This window comes from Orycteropus afer, unplaced genomic scaffold, assembly GCF_000298275.1.
Source record: "Orycteropus afer afer isolate SDZICR_OR568_19922 unplaced genomic scaffold, OryAfe1.0 scaffold00101, whole genome shotgun sequence".
Lineage (NCBI taxonomy): Eukaryota > Metazoa > Chordata > Mammalia > Tubulidentata > Orycteropodidae > Orycteropus > Orycteropus afer.
In genome coordinates this window covers 3,131,236-3,150,764 of record NW_006921688.1, presented here as the reverse complement: position 1 = coordinate 3,150,764, position 19,529 = coordinate 3,131,236, and the positions used below count along the sequence as shown (strand labels likewise).

The following is a 19,529-nucleotide window of genomic DNA, read 5'->3' as shown; positions in this document are numbered from 1 at the left end:
CTGGTTTCCACGGCAACATTACATCAGATTGCAGACAGCTGGCTCCACAGTTTTAAACCATAACAAATTGACCAAGCCAAGGCACAAAACTATAGCTGCTTTAAAGAGATAGTGTACCCTTCGGCTGCCAGGGTGCTGAACGAGGAACCTGTGAGGCCCATTTGGCCTGGGAAGGAGGGTGGAGCCTCCATTCCCCCTTCCCAGTTTCTTTTGGAACAAGTGCATCCTTGACACATCTGCAATGTTCTAATAGGAAAGACATGGAGCCAACGTGGAGGACTTTTTATAACATAGCTACACGAAGGACGACCAGAAAAAAAAGGCACAAAATTAATAGCATCTGCAAATACAAAGATCTGTGCGCTGAAGCCAATGAGCTGCATCCCCTCACCTCTCAGCTGAAGCCTGTCACTGCTGGTCGGTAACTGATACTTTACCCTACCCTCTAACAAACACGTCCTGCAGTTAGAAGGCACCAAGACAAATGCTCTCCAAAAGCTCTACAACACAGTCGTGCAGGCTCCTTAGCGAAGCATGGTAATAACAGTTAAACCGAACCTGCAAGGAGCAACCAGAACCCTCCCAGCGACTGCTGAAGACCACTCCGAGCACAGGATTGCAACTGTGCCCTTAGTAGAAACCTGTTCATTCAGCTGGCTTTCCCAGCTCCAAACATTTAACACAATGCCACAACTAACAGCCTGAGCAAATCCACTCATCGCCCCCAGAGGCATGCACTTAACGCTAGGAGATATTCAAGCATTCCCAAAAGCATTTGAAAATTAGAAGTGCATTTACTTATGAACTTCCCACATGTCTCTTTTGAATCTAGCTCAAAATCGGACACACACACTTCAACTGCATCAATTCACTTTGTCAATGACATTAGTCTTAAAGTTAACCGAAGGAAGCAGATAAGCTGTAGGCGTATGAAAAGCTATCAGAAACGCCGAATGCAAGTCCTCTGACTGAAACCCTCCTCGTTCAAGCTGAGCTCCAACATCTCATCAGCACTCGCTCTCTTTTCCTCAAAATAATATTCAGTGTTCTGCAAAAGCTATGCGTTATTATGGGGTGAGTATGCTAGGAAAGTGCCTGGAGTTATGAGAGAGGGAAGGAAGCAAGAGAAGAGAGACACATGGAGAAGAATCTGAGAAGAAAAGGGGAAGCACCCCAGTGAGGAGCACTCAAAGAGCTGCTTCTGCAAGCGACAGAGAACGCATCTTTTCCTTTCACGTTAAACACACTCAGCGACTTACCGGTTTCGGCATTTAGCAGGCCTACGGGACAGTTCTGCAAATGTCCGGTGCCCCCCAGCCCTCCCCACTCGGAGAGCGTCTTCCCTCTCGTTCCGTCCACTCTGTATGTCTAACTTAGGACCCGGCACCTCTAGGACACGCTTCTCTGGAGTTACATGATCAAACAGGCTCCGCCGACACAGCTTCGGATCCCAGGGAGAAGGAAGGGAGGACACTGGATTCAATTAGCTGCTCTCTGCTCGCTGCCCGCGTCCCCAGTTACTCGCTAACTGCATAACTTGTAAGAAAGGCATAAGTCATCAGCTCTAAGCAAACCTCCTATTCACCACAAGGAAAAAAGGGAGTGTTGTGCGTGGCAAACAATCCCCGTCTTCACTGATGAAGGCTCCCTGACCTCCTGCTGGCCTCCAGTTCCTTAATTACTGTCTATGGAATTCCAGAGAAAGGAAAAAAGAATGCGAGGATCCTAGCAAACCAAGGACCGAGCTTGAAAAGAGACTAAACTTAGGAAAAGATGGCTTTTGCAAACAGCCTTCCTCCTCGACACCCCCTAAAGGGAGTGATCGCCATTGAAAATAGACACCTTCCAGTGGCTATTTTTGAACTGACGGAATTAAAACCTATTATTTGGGTTTTTCCAAAGAGTTGTCACATTCTCTCTGGCTCTCTCCTGACTCCTTTGTCCGATTTCAACGGTAAGAGGAAACGTGGGATAGTTTCCCCTTCGCTGATGCTTCTGAAACGGTCTCACCAAGTTGCTGCAATGATCACTACTGCAGTGCAGCCGAGCTCTCCTGGACTTGAGAAACACGGACACGGATGCTGTGTCACAAGATAATCACTTAATTTTCTCAGGGGTCTCTGGGGACACCAGGCACATGCTGTTTGTTACTTCACAAGAACACTGTCTAAACAAAACAGGACTGAACTCTCACCAAAACAAAACTCACTTGAAGTTTCCATGACGTGGGCTTCTTCAAGCCATGTCTGCATTTTCAGGGCTAAATTCACTCAGATGGATAAGTCATTTAGGTCCCTGGGTGGGGCAGTTTGCACTCGACAGCTAACCTATAGGTTGGCAGTTCAAACCCACCCGGCAACAGCACAGAAGGAAAAGCCTGACAATCTCTTCCCATTAAGATTACAGCCAAGGAAACCCTACGGAGCAGTTCTACTCTGTCACACATGGGGTAGCCATGAGTCGGAATCGACTCCACGGCAACCAACAGTAAGAAGTCATGTATTCCCTCCCTGTGGAGTTGGGGCTGCCATTGCTGGGAGCCTGTCCCATCGGGTGAGTCTTTACGTCTTATGCAAGGGCCCATCTCTTGACATCACACAACACAAATAAAACTCCTGGCTGCACAGGCATCACCAATGGGCATGCACTCCTGTGAAAAGGACAGAATGCTAGCTGTAGAGGAGGTCTGGAAGTCACCTGAACAAAACAAAAGATGGGGATCCAGAGCTCCCCAATCAAAGGGCATGTTTCACACTGCAGAGTCCTGGGCCCTCCAGCGGACCACGAGCACCAATCCCCTTTTCTCAGTCCCGCTCTTCTTCCCTGGGTCCCTGGAACTTCTCTGGCATCTCTCATCTTCAGCGAGATGCACCAACCTCCCTGCCCCCAATATTCTGCTTCAGAAGTGTTACCTCCCATGCTTTATCGAACTGCTTATCGTTCCTCCCCATAAGAGCTCATCACCCCTTCCCTAGACCGCCCACTTTTCCATCCCACACATCTATTATTCCAAACCTCTTAGGCTTCACATATGCTCCCTTGCCCGTGGCAGACCCTGGGTGGTACAAATGGGTAACACGATCAGCTGCTAACCTAAAGGTTGGAGGTTCAAGTCCACTAGGGGCTCCCTTGGAAGGGAGGCCTGGTGATCTACTTCTGAAAACTCAGTCTTGAAAATCCTACGGGGCACAGTTCTACTCTGATGCTCACAGGGTTTGCCAGGAGTTAGAGTCGGCTCGGAGGCAATGGGTTGTGCCTGTTACCATCTGACACGGGGCCAAGTAGTCTACACGCACTATCTTACTCTACAGGCAGTAATGGCAGACGCAAATGTGAGCCCTCACGGTTTTGGTCCTGCACTGTCCTACTCCCATGTGGGCTTTCTGGACCCAAGACTAAAAAAAATCACACTTAATACTGAACCAGTTGCTATCGAGCTGCCTCTGACCGATGGTGACCACATGGGTGTCCAAGTAGAACCGTGCACCTCAGGGTTTTCCACGGCTGATTTTTCAGAAGGAGAATACTTTCCCAAGATGCCTTACTTCCAAGTTACTTCTGGGAGGACTTGAGCCACCACCCTTCTGATTAACAGCAGAGCCACTGGGTGGGTTCAAGCTGCCAACCTTTCGGTGAGCACCTGAGGGCTTAACTGTTTGCGCCACCATTGCTCCTTAAGGTTTTTTGATATATATGAACACTTCGCTTTGAAAAGAAGCTATATTATTTAAAGATCTTACCAGCATGGAAAGAGTGACTGTTTACAATGTTGTGCAACCGTCATCACTATCCATTTCCAAATCTTTTCCTCATCTTTAAAAGAAACGCAAGGAGCTCTGGTGGTGTATGGGTTAAGGCATTTGGCTGCCAACCGGAAGATCAGCAGTTTGAACCCACCAGCTGCTCTTTGGAGGAAAGACTGGGCAGTTTGCTTCTGTAAAGATTTACAGCCTTGGAAACCCACCCAATGGGGGTTGCTGAGTATAGGAATTGACTTGACAGCAGTGTGTTTGGGTTTTTGGTTTTAACAGAAACCCAGAACCCCATAAGCAGTAACTCCACTGACCCTGGTAACTACTAATAAACTGTAGTCAGACTCACTGGATTGCATGTGTGAAAATGGGTAAAATGGCAAGTGTTTTGTTATACATATTTCACCACAATAAAAATTAAACAAAAAACAGATCTTAGTCATGACCGTCTATTCTCTTAAAAATAAATACATAGAATGCCTATTTATCCACACCACTGCCAACACCAAGTTTTATAATATCCTTTTCTGCTTAAATATAGACAGTATCTATGTTTGTGCTAAAGAGAGATTTTCTGATTGAAATGAATGAATGAAAGAACAAGTGCACTGACACAAGGCATTAGGAAGAACAAGATGGCATTACCTGGACTACAAAGGTTCTAGTCTAGTTGTCTGGGGATAGGAAGAGCCTCAGGAGAAGTTCAGAAATGTGACTGATATAAGTCAAATGCGTAAGAGAACCATAATAAAAAAAGACACAGGGTTTCAGAGGTGGGAGAATATACCTTTGGCAGGGGAAACTGAGAAATGCTTCAACAGAGAAGGCATTTGGCATGGGTTTGCAGGCATTTCCAGGTCTCTATATGAGCCTACAAGTCCCTGGGTGGTGCAAACTGTTAAAGCACTTGGCTGCTAACCAAAAGGTTGGAGGTTCGAGTCCACCCACAGGCACCTTGGAAAACAGACCTGGTGATCAACTTTTGAAAACTCAGCCATTGGAAACGCCACAGAGCACAGTTCTGCTCTGACACATGTGAGGTCACCAGGAGATGGGATCAACTCAATGGCAACTGGGATATGCGCCTAGACGTCCACTGTCTTGATGGCCCTGGGCCCCCCACTTCCTTTTCCTCCACTGACCTCAGGTGCCTGCTTCTCTAGACAGACAAACAAGAGTTTGTCTTGTGACAAAGTAGATTTGTGACAGCATGTGACACCAATCAACAACAGCTTTGTGGTCCTCCTCTTCTCCAAACTAGATTTCATAATCTCTCCTCCAGGCTGATCTCCAAGGCTGGTCTAAGAAGTGATGCATCCAAGGCCACTCCCTACCTTGAGGGCAGCATATTGGCTCCTGCTGTGAAGACCCACCTCTCTCTGGAAAAAAAAACCTGGTATGGTCCAGATTTCTCTGACCCCAATAACTGACAGTCATGTCCAGTCATGACAAGGCCCTCTTGGTCACAGAAATCAGGTTAATGTGTTATTCTTTGTGTTTATATAAAAATTAGTCTCACTGTTGAATTATTTAAAAATGTGTTTATAAATTGCCCAAAGTCACTATATCAAATATGAAACACATTGAGGGTGGTTATTTATTTATTTATTTTCCTTTTCCACAAAAGATTCAGGGAAGGAGTCATCTGTTTAGCAAGAAATATTTTGCTCATTAGCTGGTGACATCATTGCCCTCTGAAATTAGGAGAATTTTGTCAGCATATGGAAAAAAAGATGAGATTCCATTCTTCTCCCAGAGGTGCAGTATAACACTGAAATAATCTCTCTGACAGTTTCAAAATTAACTAGTTGTCTCCAGATTTGAAGAAAGAGGGGGAGGAGAAGGAGGTGGGAGAAGAGATGATAATTACATGATGCTTTTATTTGGGAAAGTATGTGGGAATGTGAGGTAATATTACAATCCCCTAAGGGCAAGGTCTTGTCATACTTTATTCACTTAAGAAATGGTTTTAAAAAGTAGTTCTAAAGCCAAAGCAGCAGCCTCTACTCTGTTCTTAAAACTCATGAACCTTGAACTGTGCCCTCCCCCACAATAATGAGGAGCATTATAGATTGAACTGTGTCTCTCAAAAAAGATACATTGAAGTCCTAACCCCCAGTAGCAACATGAGCTTCCAAAGAGGGTCTTTGAAGATGTTATTAGTTAACATGAGGTCATACTAATAATCCAAGGTGAGTCCTAATCCCATCTGAGGGGTGTTTTATAAAAGAGGTGAGAAGATACAGTGGCAGACATAGAGAAGGACCTCCATGTGACTGTGGAGGCAGAGGGAAGTCAAGGAACGCGGAGAACTTCTGAGAACCAGCAGAAGTTACAAGAGAGGTATGAACAGTTTCTCCCTCAGGGGAAATCTACACAACTGATTTGGACTGGACTTCTAGCCTCCACAACTGTGAGATCATAAATTTCTCTTCTTCAACACCACTTACTTTGTGGTATTCTGTCCTGGCAGTCCTAGGAAATTCATATAATGTATGAGAAAATATAAGATCTCAGGCATCCTACAGCCAAGTCTAGGAAGACTAAGCATGCAGGTGAGTCCTCCCACCCCAATTCTGCCAGTTGCCACAGAGCAGAAAAAATGTCTTTCCTTCTCCTGAAGGAGGGAGAGGCAAATGAAGGAAAAGGAACTGGCTTTTCCACCAGCTGTAAGTCCCTGGAACCCCACTGTTCACATAAACAGGTTGGTCAGAAAGACCAGTAGAGAAGTGCTGGGAAGGTAGCCGACAATTCTACAGGTCTCCTCCAACACCCCCCCACCTTCCCAGCCTAACAGTAGGATGGCATTACCCAAAACAAATCTATGGTGTCAGGTGCATGGAAGACCAAAGCAAAGCAAAACACCAGGCCCACTCATTCCCCAGTGAGATGTCAGTGTGTGCATTACATTCTCACATAGCCCTGTGCCACAGAAAAAGAATGATTCACAACAGGGCTGCCAAGTAGGGCAATTATATATGTGTTTGAGACTCTGGTTTCTGAAGCTGATGGAGGTTTTTGTGCCAGAAATGGTAAGTCTCCAAAGGGATTGGGTGTGTTTGGGAAGTCACATTACTTTTATGGCATCTTAGCCGGACTGATTCATGAAGCAGGCATGATGCCTTCTCTGCTGCCAAACAACCCTATCCATGCAAACGAAGACGTAGGACCATGGACAGGTAGAACACAAGGGCAATGCAGGGAAGGTACAGACACGGCGTTCTTTCCTCCACGCCCACCTCATACAACCAGATCAGCGGACCAGTCTGCCGAAGGTGGAGACAGGGGACCCAGTGCCACCTCCCAGGGCCACCATCAGCAACTTAACATAAAGGCCCTCATGTCTGCAGAGTAAATAATAAACACATTTCATTCAAGTTCCAAGTTCAAGAAATCTAGGCAGATAGATCCCCACCTTACAACAGGAATCATTTAGAGTTAGGAAGGTTGTTTGTGGTCATCTCGTTGGCAAAACTATCAGGTCATGATGACTGCTGAAAACTGAGCCACAGAAATCCTGCCCACAACAAGGAACAAAATGAGCAAAAGCCAAAAAGAAAAATAAGTTACTAAAAAGTAGCAGAAATTTTCCACCAAGAGCAATCATACAAGAGACAGTACATAATCTGATGCACTGAACTTAAAAACTCCATGATCAAGGTAAGAAACACATTTTTGGAGCTTACTGGAAAAGGTCCCCAACTTCTTCAAAAACCATCCTGGTAAGAATTCAGAAAATTCTTCCATATGACCCCAAATCTCGAAGGAGGAAGCAAACTGTGGGGCATCGTTAGCTTCTCCTTTCTGAGGAGCAGTGGGAATGGAAATAAGACAGCAATGAGTGAAAAGGTGACAAGTCCATTATTAAGACTGATCTTGGCAAAAAAAAAAAAAAAAAAAAGGGGTCTAGAAACTCTCTAGGAATTGGAGAAATGAATATAAGGCAGAAAGACTATGACCTACCGATCTCCCACTTAAGAACCAAAGGGTGTGAACCATGACACAGTATCTTTAACACAATCTCACCAGAGAGAACACAGACCCCAGGTACAGTAGTTAAGGTTAGGTGCCAACTTAGCTGGGTGTGGGTTTGAGTGGCTGAGTAGCTGGATGTAGTTATTCCCCATGATGAGACTGGTGATCAACTCCATGGTAGAATCTACTGGAGCAGCTGAGTAGCTGCATTAGGGATGTGGTCTGCTTCCAGTACATAAGAAGGAGCATTGACAAAGGTCTTGGTAGTTTTTTGGCACACTTGGACCCTGCATGTAGCTGAGTCTTCATTCAGTAGCCTGCATGTTTCCTGCCAATCTTGGGACTGTCTCTGAACTTGAACTAGTGTACTGCTGTGTTGTTTGGTAAAATTGAGACTGTGCCATTTTTATTTGCTGACCTTGGGTTTGTCAGCCTCAGCAGCCAGCAGCTGCCTGAATGAAGAGACAGCTCCAGTTCCAGTGGGCCGGAAGCAGAGACAGAGCTGAAGCCCAATGTCAACAGGCTTTCACCCAGCCTCTAGAGCTGGCACTTTGAAGTCAGACTTCTAGCCTCCTAAACTGTAAGAGAATAAACTCCTGTTTGTTCAAGCCACCCACTTGTGGTATATTCCTGTTAGAGCAGCACTAGAGGCAACCAAAACACCTACCCATTGCCCACTTGTGAACCAAGGAGTGAGAACTATGACACAGCATCTTTAATACAATCTCACCAGAGAGAAGGCAGAGCCCAGGTATCCCAAAAAAGCTACATTCCAACTCAGTTGGATTTTCTCCCTTCCCTGGCCATTACATAAGGCTACAACAGAAACAGATGGGGGCCACAAAATAAAGTTCTCAACTAAAGCTTGGAGGAGGGGAAAACCATCTATTGTCTGACAGCATGGCAAATGGGTCAAAAAGAAACCCACACGACAACAACATGAATGAAAAATCTAACCAGAGCCACCCAAGCATGATCAAGGTGCAAAGAAATAGCATGGCAACAATTCAAACAATGGCAAAGAGGACAAGCTCTTATCCGAGGAGAAAACATAACTCCAGGAACAGGAAGAAATTTCTATTGGCTGCTTCATTCTATATTTAATGAGAATACAGATTCAATTAAACAAAGCTCAAAGATAAGATGAAAAATATAACAGGGCAATAAGCATTAAAAAATTGCAGACATAAGGAAACAGAGGCTGAAAAAATCTATTAGAAAACCAATTTACAATAAAAATGAGCAAAGAATAGAATCTATACTCTAAAGGTGAAAATACTGACGTGAGAAAAGCTTCATATTATTTAAATCGATTTTCTCCTATTAGCCAAGTTTTAAGAGTTACCCAGCTCTTCACCTAGGCTATGACCTTGGTGACCCTCTACCTACCACACATTTCTCTTCTGCAATTTCTGGAGAACCCTCACTTGGTGTAGGCTACCTTCCCTGGAAAGGCTTCCCAGACTATCTCACTGGAGCTTAACCCACTTCCAGTGTGCACCCCACTGAACCAGTGAAGGATCCAATTGAGTTTCCATGATGTTCACTTGTCTGTGTCCTCAAACACAAGCCTCTAGTGTTCAGGAACTGGCACACAACTAATGCACATAAATGGGTCAAAACTTCAGGGTAGGGAGAGAGACACATCGTTTTAGGAACTAATTAAGCAACACAATTAGCATTGCTGCTAGTCAACACTGGGGTGGCAGAAAGTGTGGCATGGCACAGGGAGGGAAAGGAATGGGGAAGAGAGAGAGGTGCATAAGGGGATACTGTTATAGAAATTATTGCGTTGAACCAGAATTTAGATGGGTTATATACTGCTTTCCAAATAAGGGCCACTGAGGACTCCCATTCCAAGAGTTTTGATATAATGGGTAACTATGGTGACTTAGGAGCTCCTTGGTGGCACAAATGGTTAAGCACTGAGCTACCAACCACAGTGTTGGTGGTTTGAATCCACCCAGAGTCTCCTCGGAAATAAGACTTGATTCTACTTCTGAAAGATCACAGCCCCTGAAATCTCGATGGGGCATGGTTGTCCTCTGCAACATACAGGGTCGCCATAAGTTAGAATCAACTCAATGGCAACTGGTTTATCATGACTTAGAACAAAACTGGACCTGAAACAAGTGATGGGCAGCCCATGACTTCAATAACCTGGCTTAGGTTGGACGTGGCCCTAAGTCTGGATCTGATTCATGGATCACAACTCAGTTTCCATCAAGTTGATTCTGAATCATGACAACCCCGTGTGTTTCACAGAACTGTGTTCCATAGGGTTTTTAATGGCAGATTTTTAAAAAGTAGACTGCCAGATCTTTTTTTCCAAGGGACCTCTGAGTGAACTTGAACTGCCAACATTTTGGTTAGCAGCCAAACTTGTCAACAATCTGTACCATCCAGGGACCCTCATGGTTCACAACAGGGCCCAGGTATCTCTCCAAACCATCCATTAAAGAAACTTGACAATGAATTAATGAGGCATTAATGGGATAAACTGGTAATATTGAATAAAACCAAAACCAAACTCATGCCATTGAGTCGATTCGACTCATAGCAACCCCTCCTTGGATTTCCAAGGTGGGTATCTCTATGGAAGTAGATTGCCTAGTCTTCCTTCTGAGCAGTGGCTGGTAGGTTTGAACTGCCAACCTTCTGGTAACATTGAGTAAGTGACAGAAATTCCAACCATCCTGGACCAGGAGCAAAATAAGAAACTGGTATTGCAAATCTAAATGCCAATCCCTAACCCTAGATGGGAGCTCTGGTAGCATAGTGGCTAAGACACTTGCCTGCTAACCAGAAGGCTGGCGGTTCAAACCCACCAGCCACTCCTCGGAAGGAAGGCTGGGCAATCCTACTTCCGTAGTGATACTGCCTCGGAAACCCAAGGAGGGGTCGCTATGAGTCGGGTTTGACTCGACGGCACATAACAACACCACCACCTAGATAAAATTACAATGAAGTGTACTTAGATATAATCAGCTAACAGGGAAAATGTGGTATATCCTATTTTGTGGTCATGTAATAAGTTGAACAAATGAAATTGCCATTTTATAGGTCAAAAGTATGTCCGATTTCACATGGCTCAACCTAATAAAAGTAATACCAGATCAGATTATATCCAAAAGCTGTCTTGAAGTTTTAACTTTTTAAAAAAATAGGTACCCTTAGATTACACAGCACCTGGGTCTTCTGCCATTATCCACCTTTGTTCAAATGACCCTTGAGAAGTTGAGAAGGGTCTAAAGGCAGCACCCTCAACTCCCTGTAACTGTACAAACCAGCGAAGACAGAGGTACCTGGTTAGTTCTCCAGCTGTAAACAGTCAAATTTTCAGGTATTTTTGGGCCTGTCACAAGAATGCTCTCCTGCATGAGAGGTATGGAAGCCCATACCCACAGACCCAGGGAGACTACCTCATCCACACTGGAGGGCCTGAGAGAATTTCAGTACAATTAACCACTTATTCTCTGCCAATAGGACTCCTAACACCACCCTTACTGAAATGATAGCAGGGCCACACCTCAACCCACCTATATAAGAACACCTTCTAGAAACAGAAAATAAACCACAGGTTTGGTCAAAGCAGGACTAAGTAAACATGTACTATGTCCATCAAGCTCAGCCTGACAACTCCGGCCTATCTGCTTTGATACAAAAACGTAAGCACTGCTCCCATACTAACAGTATGTGCCAAAAAGCATTTACACAGGAAGACAAGTATTTTAAGAACAATGATTTATGAACAACAGTTTATGAAGATCTTCACACAAAGTGATAGAAGTTAGCATTCATTGGGAATTCACTGTATGCCAGTTAAACCTTGTCACAACCTTGTTGTTATTTGCAATTGAGTCAGACCCGACTCACAGCAACCCCTCCTTGGGTTTCCAAGGCGGTATCACTACAGAAGTAGAGTGCCCAACCTTCCTTCCGAGGAGTGGCTGGTGGGTTTGAACCGCCAGCCTTCTGGTTAGCAGTCAAGTGCCTTAGGCACTACGCTACCAGAGCTCCCCATATGACAGATGGGGAAACTTGCCTACGGATGCCGAGATATCAGGTGGAAGAGCTGGGATGTGAACCCAACATCTGACTCCAGTCAGTGAGCTTACCCACTCCCCTCCGATGTCCATGCTTGGGCAGAGAGAGGCCTCCTGACTTCCTGCACAATTTTTCTGTTAACCCAAAACTGTTCTAAAAAATAAAGGATATAAAAGCAAGCAATATACATACATACATGTACTTACATCCATCCATCCATCCACGCATACATACTCTAAGCCCAGTTTTTAATGACTCTGGTCCAATCCAGAGTAGCAGGCTCCACAAAGCATACTCTGGGTGGACAGAGCCCAGGCAGAGGCCCACTGCTCTGAGTGAGTTCGAATGCGAGCTGCTCAGGGCCACCATGACTGTGTGCTGGGCTCAGCACCACAGTTCACGGAAGGTGATCAACTCTTTAGCTTTTCCTTTGACCATAATAGGATTCAACCATTTGCCACAAGAACCACTGAAGAGCCACCGTATGGGATGCCTTCCTGGCCTTGGGCACATTCCAGAATTGCTAAGCTTTCCTAAAGGTCTCCTTTAGATTAAGGATGTGGCAACCTCGCCTTCTAAAACATCAAGCCCAAACCCTCTGGCTTGATGACAGGGTCAGTTTTTGAGGCAGGTGAAAACTCTAAGTTAAACCTGTCTGCTGAAAACGGAGACGTTTATGGCTTATAATTTTAGAAAGCCCCAAAAAAGATCCAACAGACTTATATCAGGTCACCTCATGCCTCTTATAATATGGGGATATTTTGGGTGAGACCTTGAAAGTCCTCAATTAAGGAAATATATAAACAGAATCCTGTAAAAACGAAAGCATTGACCACACTGTGTTCTGTCTCTCCATTACGCAAAGTTTTGAACATAGTTCAACCACACGGCTCCCCTGTACCTCAAACAGGGTCAGTGGCAAAGATGTACTTATAGTTGGAAAGAAAGGCTATGAAGAAAAGCTTGCAGGAACGTACAATATTATCCTAACACCACAGTCATGCCATTAGGACATTCTTTGCACAAACATTTCCCAAGTCCAAAACTTCCCAAGTGTGAAAGTGATCAACAGTGAAACTATGACCCACAAAATAACTCACTCGGCGAAATATTGCACCATAGTTGCCTCAGCTAATAAGAAGATCCAGATCCAGACAGGATTCCAAGGTTTTCTGGAACACACTTTAGTGAAGTGGAGCAACTAGGCAGCACCCAAACCGGTGTTTGTGAGGGACTCTGGTGTGTTGTTTCTGTTGTCATTACTTTAATTTTTCTTTATAAATTATATACTTTTAACATAATTTAAATCATATGATAATGAAATACTAGCAATTGGACATTTTTAGAAAGATCCATCAGTGCAAGCATCCTCATTAATATTTAAGCAGCAGGTCAACTCATACCCACCAGTTTTGTAAAAACTAAGATTTACTGAAAGCTGTGCCTTGAGTAAAATCTATTAAAAATTAAAAAATTAGAAAAACCCAGTAAGACAGAGAGGATGATTTCCTTAAACACTGTCCTAACTCAAAGGTAAACTGAACCCCAAGGCACAAAGTTGCAAACTTCAAAATAAGAGCTTCCCCCTGCAGGAGGCAAATGGAAAAAAAAAAAAAAAAAAATCACCAAAATGAACAATATTCAAATAAACATTCAGATATTTAACAAGGAATCAAGTTATGGGCTCAACCCAAAATCCTTTCTAAAACTCCAACACTCACAACAGAAATTTATTATTAATGAAAAACAGACAGTAGAGAACAGATTCTCCTCTGGCAAGCAGAAAGCTATTTTTCACTTCCCCTGGTAACTATCTTTAGGACTTTACACTCTTGGAAACTAAGAATGAGAGTATGGATTTATTGTTAGGCAGCACGCAATTATCTAACGTCAGTTATGGGGGTAGGGAAGTCTATGAAATCAATGCAAATGAAACCCTAAAGCCGGACAAGCATCAATACAGGCATTGAGGTCTGCTGACAAAGGCCTTATGACCCCGAGACTCTCATGGCCTGGCCATTCCCAACTAGAGCCAGTATATGTGCTATCTACATCTCAGCATAGAAGGGAATAGACAAAAATTGAAAAATTCTGGCCTTGGCACAAAAGATAATCAAGACGCCCAACCCTTGGCAGCTGAAGTAAGACACATTAGTAATTATCTGAAATTAATTGCTCCACTTTGGATGCAAATCTAGAACGAGAGCAAATGTTCTGGATAGGGTTTCTTGCTGAGTCTTCATACAAGACACGGAAACCAGGGTTGTACAGCTGACTCCAACTCACAGCGACCCCGTGTGTCTCAGAATAGAACTTCGCTCCACAGGATACTTGAAGGCTGATTTTTGGGAAGTAGACAGGCAGGCCTTTCCTCCAAGGTGCCTCTGGGTGGCCTCAGATCCCCAAGCTCTTGGTTAGCAGTTGATCACTTTAACTGTGCCACCCAAACCCACTGCCTTCAACTTGATTCCAACTCACAGTGACCCTAGAGGACACAGTGTTCTGCCCCATAGAGTTTCCAAGGCTATAAATCTTTATGCAAGTAGACTGCCTTATCAATCTCCCACAGAGCAGCTGGTGGGTTTGAACTGCTGACCTTTGGGTTAGCAGCTGAATGTTTTAACCACTATGTCACCAGAGGTCTCTTGTACTGAATCCAGGGACTCTGTAAAAACACAAGATGGGCTAAAAGTCAGGAGAAGAAGGACAAATTCCATATGCATTAGGATTACAATCAAGTTCAAGGAAACTGCAGGGACAATGGTAGTCAGTCATAGCATTCAGCAGCAGGACTGGAAGTGGGTGAGTGTGTCTGCAGAAAGTCCACTAGGAGAATACAAAGAGTAAACAGTACAGCTGTGGACCTCTCTTTTCCTCGTTGTCCTCACCTGCAGCTCTGAGCAAAATCAGAAGTCACTCTTCAGAGCTTCTGGTAGACGGTGCTATAAGTGCAGGGAACATAACTATTCCTAGCCCTCCTCTAACAGGTTGAATTTCTTTTTTGGCCATCTTTGGGGAAGTAATTTGTTAAGAAGTTAATAATATAAATATATATGAGGCAGTCAAGTCGTGATGGGGGGAGGCATGAATGTGTGTGAAACTACCCTGATTTTAACCTCTGCATTGAAGTGCTAAGGAACCCTGATGGTGCAGTGGTTAAGCGCTTGGCTGGTAATTGAAAGGTCAGTGGTTCAAACCCACTAGCTGCTCCATAGAAGACATGCCAATCTGCATCCATGAAGACCTGTAGTCCTTGGAACTCTGTGGGACAGTTCTATTCTGTCCCATAGGGCTGTTATGAGTCAGAATCGACTTGATGTCAACGGGTTTTTATTAAAGTGTTGACTCTGCCTGGGCAGGGCCTGTCTTTCTTCCTCTTTCATTTTACATCCTGAACCTCTAGCACTACACAGCAATGTCTCCTAAATGAACAAAGAAATGCGGCAGAGAATAAAATGCTTGTATATCAACATCCACTGCAGCACTGCTCACAACTGCCAACATGTGGAAACAACCCAAGTGCCCATCAACGGATGAAAGGATAAACAAAATGTGACATTTTTACATCTAGTGGAGTACTACTCAGTCATAAAGAGAACTGAAGACCTGATGCATGCCACTACCGAGAGGAGCCTTGGAAACGTTACGTTGAGTGAGATAAGTTGGTTACAAAAGGATAAATATTCCGATTCCACTTACATGAAATAGGCAAATGCATAAAGACCAAAGATTATCAGTGGTTACCAGGGGTGGGAAGGAGATGGAAACAGCAAGTCTTTGCTCAGGAGACACGAAATCTCTGTTAATGGTGGTGGAATAATTTGGGAACAGACTGAGGGGACGTTTGCACAGCACAATGAATATAATCAATGTCACTGAAAGGCGCACGTAAAAACATTGAGTCGGCAAATTCCGTTTTATATACGTATACTTATTTACCACCATAAAACAATAATAATAATAAAGAGATGTAATATCCAACACTTAAGAAACACCCATCTCATTCTGATAACTTATATGCAGTGATGGTTCTGATTTATCCTCTGAAAGAGATCCAACAAACTAACACCTAAAAATGCTTTCATGGTGGTTTGTTCAAACTGTCAATAGTTCTCAATTTGTCTTCACTTGTTCCTAAGTGAGACAAGCCTTTCTCCTTGCAATCTAAGTGTGTGAGTGTTTGCTATAGTCCTGCTTCTCTGAATGGACAGTCTCATAAGCACTCTCTTGACTCAGATGTTATTAATCAGGACAGGATACAGTGAGTCTGATGTTAAAGTACCCACTATGGACAATCGGGTCTTTGTTTTTTCCCCTCCGAGTTGGGTTTGAATCACATCAGCCCTGAGTTACTGTACTCATTCTTCATGATTCTTTAGGCTCAGGATTTACATTTCTATTATGTTGATCTTTAAGACCTGGAGATAAGAGACTTAACAAGGCACATTGAATGACCTGGACATGGTTCTTTTGATTACCTCATAGTCCCAGCAAGGTACACTGCTGGCGAGCACATGACACGTTGATTATTATAAATGGTAATAATATCTCCTTCACACAAAAGCATACCAGGCAGGGTTTTCAAGTTAATAATCCTTTGCTTTTAGTTGCAAAGAAGTGTGATGCTTCTTTCAGGAAAATAAGGACAAGGTGGTAGTGGGGAGGTTATATTTACTTCTGATAAACCACCACTGTTGCTGAGGTACAAAGGAAAGTAAAGACCAAGTCTGTGATTAACAAGGCATAGCCCACACTCTTACTCTTAAAGAAACCACAAAGGATGAACATCCAAACACAATTTTGTTCTTCAAACATTTCTCAAACACACCACATGAACTGGCCTCTCGTGGAAACACGAAGGTAACCCAGCATCCCTTTCTTGCTCAGGAAGCTTGCTATTTTCAAGGAAACCAAAATATATACAACAAATTCTAACAGTCTATGATAACTGAAAATACATGCAATTAATTCTAATAATCTAGGATAACTAGCTTTCACAAAACTAATTGAGTCAAAATGAAGAACAGAAAGCAGCTGTTCAGGTTGATGTAAAAGGTGATAGTTATACCACATGATGAACACAATTACTGTCACTAAATTGCACATATAACAATGTTGAAATGGCAAACGTTGATATATTCACTACAAGTGGGGGAGGGCGAAGAATACAGAGCAATAAACTGCACTCGAGGTTAAGGAAGTATCACAAAGGAGGTGGCAGTTGGATTTCACCTTGAAAGATGCACAATGATGACTGGTGGCTAAATGGGGCATGGCTAGGAAGAGACAAGAGCTGCAAACAGGGAGATAGAACTGCTTCCAAATTTGACGGATAAAACAGTCCACAGAATATGTGAAAAAGGATTGTCTCTCCCTTCCTGGTCAACACAGTTTGATCAGGACACCATGAAGTGTATAATTGGAACTCCTAGTTTGAGAAGAACTATTGTGGTCACATTAAAACAGCAACCTTGACCTCATTACTTTGTTGTTGGTAAGTGCTGCCAGGCAGATTCTGACTCATAGCGACCCCTGGGACAGGGTAAAGCTGCCCCATAGGGTTTCCTAGGCTGTACTCTTTACAGGACCAGAAGGCCAGGTCTTTTCTCCCTTGGAACCACTAGCAGGTTCAAGCCAGAGATCTCTCCGTTAGCAACCAAGCATTTCACCATTGTGCTCCCAGGTCCCCTAACAAGGTGTCCAGCAAATATTTGTGGAAAGAATGAAGGGCCAAAACCAAACATACTGCCATCGAGTCAGATCTGACTCACAGTGACCCCTCCTTGGGTTTCCGAGGCAGTATCACTACAGAAGTAGATTGTCCAACCTTCCTTCTGAGGAGTGGCTGGTGGGTTTGAACCGCCAGCCTTCTGGTTAGCAGTCAAGTGCCTTAGACAGTGTGCCACCAGAGCTCCGAGGATGACTAAGGAAGGTCATAACATGACATAAACACAATTATAGGTGAAAAGAATTCTAAAGGCTGAACTCACATAGGCTTTCCCTCATTAGTAAAAATAGTTAAGACTCAAAGAAATGGCCAACTTACGTTGCAGTTTGATGAGCCATCGAATGAAGGGTATGAACCGTCTGGCCAGTCGGCAGGATCCAGTGCAGCTGACTGCCGGTGCTGGGCCTCATACTCCTTGAGCTGCAACGAAGAGACACTTGAAATGGAAATAATGGCCGAGTACCATCTACCAAGGGCAGCACACAGCTTTGGGCACCTTCTTCATACCAGTGTGGGTATGACTAAGTGGTTTCTATTAGCAGCCAAACTAACAAAAGTTGAGAGGAAGATACATTCCCAGTCCTGTGAGTTTTAATCTAAATCAAACCAACAGACACAAAGCTCTCTTTGTATTCTGTGTTCTAAAAAGCTCTTCATTTCTCCCCTTTCTGTTATTATCTGACCTCCAGCATTAAAAATCATCTTTCTCAGTTCAATTATAAGTTCAAAAAATAGAAAATGTCTGTAGTTTGGCCTGTGAACTACCTCTTCATGTGTGTGACTCACAAACACACACGCCATTTTCAGAAGACACAATATGGCAGACTATAGACATTTTAGTAAAAGTGAGATGGAAGCTTAGAACTTATTTTTAAAAATCACTTGCTTTTCTTGTTCAAGAGAGCTTGAAGTCACCAGTTCAATGTTATCACCTAATAAATATGATGGGGTTTATTGGGAAGTCTTTAGGACTGGAAGGAAGATAACAAGATACCTACACCATCTTCAGAGGTGTTTAATCTTTGGTTTTAGAAACTAGGTTTCTAGTTTTTAAAAAACATAGAAAAGCAAATGAAATGTTACAGAGAAGTCTGCAAATTTAACTTGGCAGAATTAGGTGAAGGCATATGTGAGAAGTCTTGTGTGTGTTTCTATTAAATGCACAGGATTTAACTCTCTAACTTAATAACAGTAAGATGTCACTGCATTAAATTCTAATCATAAAGCATCTTGTATATGTGAAGTTAGATAGAGCTTTGAACAAATCATATTCCATGAACCAAAACAACTAAAAAAGCAGAAAATATCTAGGCTGATAGCTCACGTGGTAGGATCAGGACAGTTCTTGGCCACTAGCACTACACGAGCTGTGGCAAAACCATCATACCCACAATCATGCCTCCAGGATAAAGTCATTTTCCTGTTGTTTCTACCCATGAAATTCTTTTCTACACATATATATTCCAGGAAATGACCAGGAGGAGGCAGACAGTATTGATCAATGATTTAGAACTTAGGGACAGAAACCAAATTCCAGCTCGGAGCCCTTGTGCAAATCACTTAATTACTCTGTGCCTCAGTTTCTCTACCTGGAAAATGGGGGGTGATAATAAAATCTATCACACAGGGTTGCTATCATAATTAAATAAGAGTATGTAGCAAAGCTCTTAGCACACTCAATCTCCACAACAGAGTTACTATTATAGTATTACTAGCATCACCTTGTGGTTTCAGACACATGAGAGCGCAAAGGTAACACAAGCTGCAGGTGTTTCAACTTTTGGTGTTAAGAGGACAAGTATCATCTTAATTGCAGGACTGAACAGTGTTTTGTTCTGTTTGCAGAGGGTTGCTGAGTCAGAGCCAACTCAACAGCATCTAACAGCAGCAGCAGCAATACGTTAAGGGCACAGATATTGCCGTAATCGATAGTGTATTTATGCCATGTACGAGAATGCTCTTTCCATTTGAATATACTGGCTTTTGAAATGCTACATTCTCTTCGTAGGGCTGGGAATCACTGCCAG

The 19,529-nt window shown here is 43.5% G+C and overlaps 1 protein-coding gene across 1 annotated transcript in view; it reads right to left on the bottom strand.

Moving 5' to 3' along the window:
* SASH1 (SAM and SH3 domain containing 1) overlaps window positions 1–19,529 on the bottom strand; it is a 236,154-nt gene that overhangs the window by 49,436 nt on the left and 167,189 nt on the right. Inside the window, exon 8 of the mRNA XM_007943220.2 lies at window positions 17,821–17,922. Within this exon, the coding sequence (XP_007941411.1) occupies window positions 17,821–17,922 (102 nt within the window). The remainder of the gene's footprint in view (window positions 1–17,820; window positions 17,923–19,529) is intronic.